We start from the raw sequence: 12579 nt of genomic DNA on the forward strand, positions 1-12579 counted from the left end.
AGGGCACTACCCTCGCCACAGGGTCCACAGACCGAGGCGCAGCTCCCCGGACCTCTCCGAGCAGCAGTGCACACGGAGGCGCAGATTCGCTCGACATGTAGTCGTGGAGATCTGCAGGCTCTTTCATGCCGAGCGGCTCCTGGCTGGCCCCAGCACCAACTGCTTACCTGTCGCTGTCAAAGTCACCACTGCCCTCCACAACTTCTCCTCCGCATCCTTCCAGGGTGCAGCCGGCTACACCTCGGATGTCTCTCAGTCGTCTGCGCGGAAGAGCCCTGCAAATACACCTGCACCTACTCTGCAGTAACACGATGGGTGGCATCAGTGGTGGGTCCTCATAGTGATACCCAGGAGCGGGCATTATTGGACACAACAGACAGGATTCGCGGAGACATGGCAGTGGTGGTGCCAATATAATGTGTGCTGTTTGTTGCACTGAAATTCAATATAGGTAACACCCATGGCAAACCCTCCGACACCCTTGTGCACCCCCTTCATGCTCATGAAACATTTGCCTTACACTGCCTACTGCACATATGTGATGCATGCCCTGTGGCTGCAGCACAGGTGGTGGCAGGTTGAGTGAGGCTGGCCGTGAGGGAGATGCACGAGAGGGTGAGTATGGGATAGAGCCATGAGATTGTATGAGGATTGGGTCGCGTGTTAGTGGCAGGATGAGTACTGGCGAGGTGAGTAGGTGGAGGTAAGATGAGGATGGGGTTTGAGTGGGTATGAGGGGTGATGTGACAGAGTAGTGTTGGCGGTGCCGAAGGAGATGTGGGGTTGGGGCAGTGTTGTGGCAGATGGAGTGTAGGGGAAAGACTTCGTGTTCTCACTGTGGCTGACCTACTGAGGTCATTGCAGCGCCTCCTGCACTGTATGCAGGTGGGCGATATGTTGGTTGCGCAGGTGACCCCCTCTGCCACCTCGAGCCAGGCCTTCTTGGTGGCAGAGGCTGGCCGCTTCCTCCCGCCCGCCGGTTGGAAGATCTCTGTCTTCGCCCTCCTCCTCACCCCATCTGATGATACCTGGGGTGAGGCATCATTAAACTGGGAGCAGCCTTCCCCCTGGGCTGCTCCATGCTGAAATTTGTTCCATTGGTTGCAGCATCTGTCAGTGGAGGACTGCCCCTTTAACTAGAGAGCCTCCAGCTGACAGATCGTACTGCGCATGCGCAGCCCGGCCGACGCGCAGACCAGCAGCGTGGACCCCGGAGGAGCAGGTAATTGATTCCTATTAGTGTGTTGCCTGCTACGATCGCACGGGCAACACACTAATTTCACCGAGCGTGTTGACCACGCTCCCGAAACCCAACCCGCCGGAAACCCGCAGGCCTGGTAAAATCGAGCCCCAAGTCTCTGGAGTGGGACTTGAACCCACAACCGTCTGATTCAGAGGCTAGAGTGCTACCCACTGAGCCATGGTTCACACACATAATAAACAAATAATTTATTATATAGTTTAAAGTAATTTGTAAGATCGGACAAGATAGTCAGTGCAATGCGTTGGATAAAAAACATCTTGCACATAACTTGAGGATGACAAAGTCCCTTGCATTTAGTGCATGAAGACGAATGACTATTTGGCATTGATGCACAAGCAAGAGTTCATACAGCCAAAACTATGGAAATGATGCCAAATACAATGAAAGCTTGTTTTAATCTGCTCTTGAAATGTGGGCAACATTGGCATGGCAGCATTTATTTCCCATCCCTAATTATCCTGAGGACATTTAGAATCAACCATGCAGTGTGGGTCTGGAGTCACATGTAGACCAGACTAGGTAGGGGTGGCAGGTTCCTTTCCCTGATGGACATTAGCCAACCAGTTGGGTTTTTATGCCAATCAAATAGTTTTTACGTTCATTGTCTGGTGCTAACCCAAAACCTCTGAGTTCCTAGTCCTGTATAATCCAGTACCATAACCATTAGGCTACAGTACGTTGTGAGGATTCGAGGATGATGCATAGTGGGGGAAAAAAGAAATATAAGTTTGCCTTTTCTACGTGAGACCAACATCGAAACCAAATTTTCTTTAAAATCTTGGTCCACCAACATAAATTTGTTTCTACGTACAGGTATGAACTCGCTCAGCAGATACAACAGCAGCAGCAGCAACAGCAGGCATCCTTGGATGATGATGCCTTAGTTGAATCTATGGAACAGCAGTCTGAATCAACTAATGGCCAGGCGCAAGCCCAGCTTCAGGCTGATGAAATGCAGCAGTCGTCAACAGTCAGCGCTGACCAACAGACCATGCTAGGTCTGAGCCAGGAGCAAGTTGTGGGATCTCAGCAAAGTGGTCTTGGCCAACAGCTTGCAGACCAGCAGCTTGTACAGGATGAAGGTAAAATTAGGAAAGCTATGTTGTAACTAGTTCAACTCTTTATGTATTAAATTTCTTTAATATCATGACCAACATTGAAGCTTATAAAGATATCAATAGCACCACTTGTTTTTTTCCGAGGGGAAGAAACGCAGTGGCCCTGAATTTCCGTGGGGCTGTCCTGACCTCCCGCTCTAACTTTGGCAGGATATCAGCAGAACCAGCATTTATGCCATCTCTTCAGGAGTTCTGCCAATCTCCTGCCAAAGTTATGCTCGAAGGTCGGGACAACACCTGCGGAAATTCAAGGGCCAGTGTTCTTTAAAGCAGGATATCAACAAATGGTGGGTGAGAGGAGAATCCATGATAGAATAATCATAAATGGACTATGGATCAAGTGGGTGTGATTGGCCAAATGGCCTTTTCTTGATCTGGACTCTCGTTCTTATTTTCTGTCACTTTACAGTGTTCAAAATATGGAATAGGTAGAAATAATCACTCAGCTCTGTTTTGGACTGGAAAATGTATACTGCAAAATATGTATTTTTTTTAATGAAGTAATGTAATACAGTTTAATAGGGAAGAAAGAATCAAACTTCATCATTTAAAAATATATGATATCACTTTTGCTCGATTTATAAAAAGTTTAATATTTTTATAATTTACTAAGATTTAAAAAGTTTAATGTATAACGATTTAATTTCTGGTCATCACTTCGTAAACTTGCAGCACTTATATCAGTTGTTAACCCTTCAATGAAAATGTCATTTTCAACAACTGTGTGGTGTGCCCAAGCTGTTGAAATGTGCCATGATATCTGCTAACAGGTGGTCACTAATAAATCCAATAAGGAACTCAGGAGAAACTTTGTTACCCAGGGAATGATTCGAATGTGGAACTTGCTACCACATGGAGTGTTTGAGGCGAAAATGCATTTAAGGGGAAGCCAGATAAGTACATGAGGGAGAAAGGAATAGAAGGATATGCTGATAGAGTTAGATGAAGTAGGGTGGGAGGAGTCTTGTGTGGAGCATAAACACCAGCATCGACCAATTGGGCCGAATTACCTGTTTCTGTGCTGTAAGTTCTATGTAACAGCAAAACCAAATCAGAGCAAAATTGAATGGAAGCTGTGCTCACCAACTCTTCTTAAATGATCCTTATGGCATTAATGTCTTGCATCTCTTTCCCCTCTCCACCTCACTCTTTTTCTCTCTATTTTATAATATATATGTTACCTGTCACTTAAACTTGTTTGCCTCATTTGGGAGAGGAATTTTATCCTTTCCGATCCACGCCACTAGATGGAGCTGAAGAGACTAACATTATCCTCATTCTGTTTGAATCTCATCATGCAACAGTTAATCAGAGAAGCATAGACAATAGTCTCATGTCCTTCACATTCCCTTAACAAATGGCTTGCAAATGAGAAAATCTTTAACATTTTTTTAAAGCTAGTATTTTTAGTTTCTCTTGCCCTTCCTTCACCAGAGCGTGAACAGTCAACATGCTGTCTCACATTACATAGAATTTACAGCACAGAAAAGGTCATTCGGCCTAACTGATCTATGCCGGTGTTTATACTCCGCATGAGACTCCACCCACCTTACTTCATCTAACCCCATCAGCATATCCTTCCACATCTGATATTGCTGCTGGTTGTAAGAGTGTCCTAGATTGACTTTTTTTTTACTTCTTTTCCGGAAGTGCTTTCCTTTCATTCTCCTCTGAGATTGTGAATTCCCTGCATGGAAATTCAAGGTGTGAACTTGTATCTTTCTGCCCTCACACAACAGTGGGGTTCCAAAGTACTGTGCCAACATACCACCAGAAAATCAACCTGTGTTACCAGATCAAGTAAGGGGTAGATTTTACAAACTAGCTCTCTGAGTTGAAGTGAAGAGAGCACATCTTTAGAATTTGGGTGCCAAGATCAATATGCCCCACAAATTTTCCCTCCATTAAAAATAATATGTTATTTAATGAACCTTTATGTAATTCTGTTTCTCTTTGTTTATATATTTATACAGCAGGTATGCTTTAAGAACAGTGATCCTAAACTATGTATCCCATTTAAAACTACTTGACTGCAGAGCTTTATTTAACTTATTTCTAAACTGTCCTTTTTATCATCCTCTGACCTTGATGGAGCTGAAAAATTCACTGGCACTATGTATAACAATAGATTTTTCTGCACAAACAATGCAAGGACTTTAAGACCATTTACATGCCCTAAAACAGTATGACCCAAGAGAGGATGGACTAGTCTGAGGGAAATCAAATTAAAGTCCCTAACCGCAAAGAGATTCTAAACTCTGTGATGTCTACTGGGACAGTGGCAATTTCTTACATACTAAATGAATGGGGCCAGACGATGGGTGCTATGCTGTGTTGTTAGGACTTGAAGCCCCATATGTGTCTTGTGTTACTCAGTTTTATTCACTTTCATGGTGCCATCTGAATGCCTAATATATTTAACTTCTTAACCCAGAGAGTGGTGAGAATGTGGAACTTGCTACCACATGGAGTGGTTGAGGTGAATAGCATAGATGCATTTAAGGGGAAGCTGGATAAGCACATGAGGGAGAAAGGAATAGAAGGTTATGGTGATAGGCTGAGGGTGGGGCATAAACTTCTGTTGGGACGAATGGCCTGTTTCGGTGCTGTAAATTCTATGTAATATATATTAGCTGTTTCCTACTCTAATCGGAATTTATAACCAGCGTCAAATTGATTTGTTTTGTTTGTTATTTATTTTCCTACTCCAGATTCCTTTGTGACAACACAGCACACCTTACAGCAGAATATCAGCCAATTTGATCAGCAAGCTATAACGCAGCAGACCTTTGACCAACAGAGTCTGACCCAAGGTTGTAGGTTAAAAAAAGTACATTTGGTGTCTTATGACCGGCTTTTGAAAAATATAGCAACTTTTTTTTTGAGTTGCTATAGTTTTCTCGAATAATCGTTGCAATCATATGGGTTTATTTAAATGTGAACGAAGATATTGATTAAAATAATGCTGTGCTGTGTGCTGGGGACATGGTGCGTCAGCCAAAAACAATGAGTAAAATCAATTAAGGGGAAGCTAGATAAACACATGATGGAGAAAGGAATAGAAGGTTACGTTGATATGGTTAGTTGAAGAGGGGTGGGAGGAGGCTCGTGTGGAGCATAAACACCATCATAGACAGTTGGGCCGAATGACCTGTTTCTGTGCTGCACATTCTATGTAAATTTTGGTCTTTGTTTAATGGCAATGATAACACTTCCAGACAAACCTAATCTTCTATCACTGTATCAATAAAATGAAACATACTCTGAATCACAATTCTTGTAAACTCATGTTGCTGGTGAAATAATCCATGGAGCAGCATAACCTTGAACTGAGCAGTGTCAAATTAAAAATAGGCTTATTAGTCAGAATCAGTAGTGAGTATCTTGGTCAGCATTTCACAATTGTTGAGCTATTGCGTTATTTGGGGTTTTAGTTCTGTATTATCACTCTGTGTTTTTTGTAATAAGGAACATTTGTATTGATAAGTGCTATAGATATTTTGTGATATATCTACAAAACATTTTTTTTGTTAGTATGTGGAGAATTGGAGAAGTTTACTCTTTTCTCTGTTTTTTTAAAAATCTACTCAGATTATGATAAAGTGGCCCTATTCCTTAAAAAGAAAATCACAACAGGTTTCTAAGACTGATTTATGGACCAATGTCAACAACTTGCATTTATATAGCGCCTTTTAACATAGTAAAACGTCCCAAGGCTAAATTTGAGGTTTGGATTATGGTTATAAACTGTGTAACAGAGTGAGGGAGGGACGATATGTAAGCCGTAGGATGTTGAGAGCTCTGTATCAGAGATAGGGATACAACTTTAAGAAGTTATATAAAAGGTGGTATAGCTTTAAGAAATCATTGACCTTAATTGCCTTTAAAAGACTCCGAGCCTGTAAGAGTAAAAGGCTGGGAAATGGGTCAGTTGGAGGAAGGAACTGAGAGGGCTAAGAGGTAGGCTGAAAAGTGATACCCATCACTGTCTTGTTCATCGCTGTAAGTGAAGACACACCTTGGATGAATAAACATCACTTGTTCTAGGATTTAGTCTGCGTGTATAATTGACCAATGGGTCCTGGACCTGCCTCAGCTTGTTACATGCATGCTAGATCCTAGAACAAGTGCAGTTTATTTATTCACGGTGTGTCTTCACTTACAGTGATGAACAAGGCAGTGATAAGTTTCACTTTCCAGCCTACCTCTCAGTTCCTTCCTCCTTCCACACTTGTCTCCCCAACTGACCCATTTTCCAGCCTTTTATTCTCACAGGCTGGGAGTTGTTAAAGGCAATTAAGGTCGACGATTTCTTAAAGCTATACTGCCTTTTATATATCTTAAAAGTTGTATTCCTACCTTTGATACAGAGCTCTCAACATCCTATAGCTTACATGTTGTCCCCCTCTCACTCTGTTATAACTGCTTGATTCTTCTAATGTGATTTGTGACATCTGAAACGTGGGGTTAGATTGCCCCCTTGCAGTCAGTCCAGGTGTCATTACTCCATACACACTGCACCAGGACATAGAAATACAATCCTGTTACTTAACAACAAGTTGACAAATAGTAGTTACATGTTGTCATTTAAACATTAATTTGAGTGAATATAAACAAATGAATTTATTACCTTTTGCTAGGTTTCACCATCACGGATAGCTTTGGCCAGCAGGGTCAGTTTACAGCAGTGCAGCAGTTGCAGGATTCCAGTAGCCTAGAGTCACAAGCTCTAACCCCCAGTTACCACCAGCAGAGTTTGCTTCAGGTTCCTACCACAGACAGTATCAATGTGGTGAGTATTAAATTAGTGATATTTTAAACCATATTCTTCACAGACTGCTTTTTGTTGTACCTTATACTGTAGCCTTGAGACATCACTTTTACTATATGTAGATTTGAACTCATTGGTGCAATTTATGAAATTGTAAATTGACAGTGTAGAAATGTAAGGTGATGTTAAATGGAACCACTAAAGTTTTTTTAATATCTGTGAACCTATGAAAGACGTAAAATACCCACCCTGGTATATTAATCATAAGAACATAAGAATTATGAGCAGGAGTAGGCCATATGGCCCCTCAAGCCTGCTCTGCCATTCAGTAAGATCATGGCTGATCTTCCACCTCAGCTCCACTTTCCCGCCCTGTCCCCATATTCCTTAATTCCCTTAGTGTCCAAAAATCACCTGTGTATTTTACTGATATTAGATTGAATGTTTTTTTAATGTGTCCCAATATGAATACCTAAAAACATTTCAGATGGAACAGGTCAGTAAAATATGTTCTGCTGGAGAAGTGGACATTTTTCAAGCTTAGAGGGTTAACTTATGAGGACAGATTGCATAAACTTGGCTTTTATTCCCTTGTGTTTAGAAGAATGAGGGGTGAGCTGATCCAGGTGTTTAAAGGATTTGATTGGGTAGATAGAGATATTCCTTCTGGGGGGTGGGGGGAATCAAGAACGAGGGGACATAATAAAATTAGAGCTAGACCATTTAAGAGGGAAATCAGAAAGTACTTTTTCACACAAAGGGTAGTAGAAATCTGAAATTCTCTCCCCCAAAAGGCTGTGGATCCTGGACAGTTGGAACTTTCAAGACTGAGATCGATAGATTTTTGTTAGGTACGGGTATCAAGGGATATGGAGCAAAGGTGGGTAAATGGAGTTAAGATACAGATCAACCATGATCTAATTGAATGATGGAGCAGACTCAAGGGGCTGAATGGCCTACTCCTGTTCCTATCTTCCTAAATTGTGTTTAGAGATGTGATAAAGTTATCGGTAGGGATGAGTACCATTTTGTACTCGTACTGGTTTTTTTTTTCACTAAAATTATTACACAGGAGGAACTTTTCCCTTGAGAGTTTAGCTGCGTCTGTCCCTTTATTATACTTAAACAAATAAAATATGCTTTACAGCAGCAGAATACAAGTGTTGACATTTAGCTTTTTAAAAAAAATAACATTTCTAATTAAGCTTCGTGTTTTGAGGGCTAGTGGTGAACATGCACTCAATAGCTATTGGTTCCATGATTAGGATGGAAAGGCTTTATTCAGGACGTGGGAGCCGAACACGGAGCATGCACCCAAGTCAGAGAAGGAGAAAAGTCATTATTCTAGTGAGAAGTACAGCACACCTGGTAATCTGTGTATTATGTCAATGTCCTTGCCCTCTGTTGGAGATGTGATCCCAAACTTAACAACATGCTATAATTTGTGCCCTTTAACAAACTCAAATGCTCATCCCTCGTAACAGTACAGTATTTGTAGATACCGCAGAGTTTACTGTAAGTGACAAATAGCCAGTAGTTAAAACAGAAAGTATTTCAACACTATTTGTCACATATTGTTCAAAATCTTGGCAAATGTGAAATATGATTACCGTGATAGCTAAAACAAAGAATGGGTTAGTGTTCTGTGCAAAACAGAAGATGAATCTTGGATAACTGGTGACCTTTTTCTGGGATGATGGAGGGTAGGGTTCTTGTATCTGCAAAAAATATAATCAAAGTTCAATAGGCATATGGAAATAAATTGTTGAGTTAGATTTCAGGCAGTGGAAGCTAATACAACAGTTGCCTTTGTGGTAGACATTTCTTAATCTTAAAACCAATTTCTACACTAAGTAAAACTACATTTTACTTCAGTATATGTACTTTTGACACTAATTCAGATTCTGGACCAGATTATTTTAACTTTTTTCCAGCACTCGGTAGCCAGCAAGCAAAAAGTCGTCTGTCAATGATCCAGCTCTCTTTACTGGCTAACTGCAATATTTCATCACCTATTATGGACTTGTTGGATTTTTCTTAATTATAAATCTTCCAGCCCCATAATTCTGAAATATATAGAATATTGTGGTTTGTTGTAAATAAAATCCCTATCCATTCAGTAAGGTTGAAGCTCCCCCATACAGTACTACTCTATGTATAATATAAGAACAGTGGAAGGGGTGGAATTCAACATTTTCTCATCAGTTTATGTGATAAAGTTTCATTACTGATTTTAAAAAATTCCTTTCGTTTTTTTACACATTCTGCAGACGACCCGACTGTTGCACGAGCCATCGCCAGGAAACCTACATCTTCAGAGCCATCGCTCAGCTTTCCATTCTGACAGTGAGGATCAAGTTAGGCGAACATACAGGTTAGATTCAGTGGGAGCGTTTTACAGTATCATCTGTGTGAGAGTGACACTGGTTAATCATCTCCATTTTTCTCCCTACGCCTCCTTAAATGGTCTCTAACACAACAATCCCTTTTGTGGATTGATACTCTCTGAAGCTAAATGGTGTGTGTGTCTTTAAATAATGCTAATGATTTTTTTTCTCCCTGCAATCCCCAGGTGTGAGTTCTGTACCAAAGGTTTCAAGAAATCAAGCCATCTAAAGCAACATGTACGTTCTCACACAGGTGAAAAGCCCTACAAATGCCTTCAGTGCAGTCGATGTTTTGTATCCTCAGGGGTTTTGAAAGCACATCAGCGAACGCACACAGGTAATGGTTTGAGCAAACTGGCATAGAAAGAAAGGAAAGAACTTGCATCTATATAGTGCCTTTCATGACCTCAGGACATCTCAAACCGCTTTACAGCCAATGAAGTACTTTTGAAGTGTAGTCACTGTTGTAATGTAGGAAATGCGGCAGCCAATTTGCGCACAGCAAGGTCCCACAAACAACAATGAGATAATGACCAGATAATCTGTTTATAGTGATGTTGATCGAGAGATAAATATTGGCCAGGACACCAGAGAGAACTCCCTTGCCCTGCTTCGAATAGTGCATGGGATCTTTTACTTCCACCTGAGAACACAGACGGGGCCTCGGTTTAATGTCTCACCCGAAAGACGGCATCTCTGAAAGTGCAGCACTCCCTCAGTCACTGCACTGGGAGTGTCAGCCTAGATTTTGTGCTCAAGACTCTGGAATGGGACTTGAACCCATGATCTTCTGACTCAGAGGCGAGAGTGCTACCAACTGAGCCACAGCTGACCAAATAATTTCATTTTGAGGCCATAAAGTGAATAATTGCACTGATGCATCTGAAGCCATGCCTTCAGTCCCGAAGTTACAGTAGTCAAAAATATTTAATAGCCTGAAACAGTTTTTGAACCAGTCGAGTTCAAAATTCTAGTGTACAGATACTATTTATTTCATTACACCTGTGCATCAGAATCTTGATTATGACTTAGTATACTGTAATCGGATCATAGTTTTTAAAGTTGCTTGTTCGTTTTGAAGGGTGCTATTCACACAATGCAGTGGTGTATAGAAAAGTGCACTGTTGGTTGACACTGAACCAAAATAACTATCAAGTGTCATAAACACTGGCAACTTTGATGAGAACTTTTCCACTAATGATACATTACTGATCATAACTTGTGAATGCTGTCTCTATTTCAATTCACCGACTGTATATACAAATAATTAAATAAGCCTGCAAACCAATCCATTCTCTGCCATTCAGGCATTTCCCACTCAAACAAAATGCAAAAAAAATTAACGTAGCAAGCATTGGACAATTTTATTTTTTGGCTTTGGGTTTGCAAATTGATTATGCTGGTGGATGGTTTTTATTTCCGGCACATTATCGGGCAAGTGGTGGGCAGGGTGTCTGAAGAACTCCCCCGTTTAGTCAGCAGTAGGTCTGATCAATTTTCATGGTTTGGGCCCTAATTACATTGAATTGCAAAATTAGAGCTGCTAGCGCGAATCACGTTCCTTACAGGCAGCTCGTTGATCGAGAGGGTGGGAAATCTGCCAGGCGGCCGATCGCGATGGGCCTACTGCAGCTCCTTAAAGGGTAGGGGCGGAAGCATCAAGAGTGAAAGGGAGCAGTGGTTTATAGTGCCAGGGAATTTTTTATTTTGCAGCATCCACAACAGCAAGGAGATCAAGTATTGGAAGCCTTTAATGCTCAAAAAAAAAACTAAGCGACTGCAGTAAGAATAAGTGCCAGACCTGCTTGTAGCTTTACCTTGCTGCAGCTAAGGATGCCTTTAAGTACTGCTGGAAATGGCCGCCTCCCAACTTGTACCGCCCATGGCTTGTGGATGAGTTGAGGAACTGGTGGTAGCAATGTGGCTAGAGACAGAAATGGCACCAGGGTCTTGTGCCGTGTCATTTGACCCCAATTTGCAGACATTGATGAGGCCCCTCCCTGTTTCCGGTGGGAACTCTGGCCATCTAAATCGAGGTCCACCTGAAAATTGGGACAAGCGGACTATCAGTGGTAAGTTGATGGGTCAATCCTCCGCATGCTTTTGGTCCCAATGCTGCCCTGTTTTTAGGCGTAAATGGGATGGTAGCAAGACAAAAATTGCCACCGTTTGTCTACCCATACTAAAAAATGCTTTCTAAAAAAACAACCAGGACCAAGTAAATTGAAGTAACAGCCAATCAGACACATATCTGAACAAAATTACTTTTGAATTGAATTGCTTGTCTTTCTCACATGGAAACCAAGCTGAGACAAAAATGACTAAAATCTATAACATCTGTACCAAAATAAGCTAGATGGAAGCAGATTCAATAGCAACTTTCAAAAGGGAATTGGATAAATACATGAAGGGGAGAAAGTTGCAGGACTATGGGGAAAGAGCAGATGGAATGGGACTAATTGGAGAGCTCCTTCAAAGAGCTGGCACAGGCACAGTGGGACGAATGGCCTCCTTCTGAGCTGTATGATTCTATTCTATGATATGTTTTTCGTTTTTAAACCCAATGTAGCGTGACAGAGCTAAAGATGCCAATACCGTGCTTCGCTTTTATCTTAGTCTTTTTGATTCAACTGATATAGCTTATTTTAACATTTATAGATATCTAGAAATATGTCTGTGTATGTTTAAAGGAATCAAGGCTTACAGATGCAACGTTTGTGATGCCACCTTTACTACCAATGGGAGCCTTACAAGGCACATGGTAATCCATACCAGTATGAGACCCTTTAAGTGCCCATTCTGTGATGACACTTTCCGAACATCACTTCATTGCAAAAGGCACATGAAAGCTCATCAAGTAACGGCAGGAGTTGGAGGTATGAAGTGCTTTGTCTATATATTACTCAGTACATCAAATAGTGCTCAGTATTTTTATCTTAAAAAAAAGGAATTGCAGTGGAACTTCCATCATCTGCACTCCGTACATCCACAATCTTGATTATTTACGAGAATATAACACATGTCTTGTGCAAAAAAACT

General features: G+C 41.5%; 1 protein-coding gene across 3 annotated transcripts in view; it reads left to right on the forward strand.

The window, feature by feature from the left end:
* Positions 1 to 12579, forward strand: part of LOC137320208 (zinc finger protein 236-like) — a 174698-nt gene that overhangs the window by 95449 nt on the left and 66670 nt on the right. For 2 of the 3 annotated variants that reach the window (XM_067981938.1, XM_067981940.1), the window contains exons 14-19: positions 2078 to 2346; positions 5094 to 5195; positions 7023 to 7174; positions 9424 to 9527; positions 9726 to 9877; positions 12231 to 12416. In XM_067981938.1, the coding sequence (XP_067838039.1) occupies positions 2078 to 2346; positions 5094 to 5195; positions 7023 to 7174; positions 9424 to 9527; positions 9726 to 9877; positions 12231 to 12416 (965 nt within the window). The remainder of the gene's footprint in view (positions 1 to 2077; positions 2347 to 5093; positions 5196 to 7022; positions 7175 to 9423; positions 9528 to 9725; positions 9878 to 12230; positions 12417 to 12579) is intronic. The other variant, XM_067981939.1, reaches the window with a different exon arrangement.

This window comes from Heptranchias perlo, chromosome 3 (assembly GCF_035084215.1).
Source record: "Heptranchias perlo isolate sHepPer1 chromosome 3, sHepPer1.hap1, whole genome shotgun sequence".
In the NCBI taxonomy this organism is placed as follows: Eukaryota; Metazoa; Chordata; class Chondrichthyes; order Hexanchiformes; family Hexanchidae; genus Heptranchias; species Heptranchias perlo.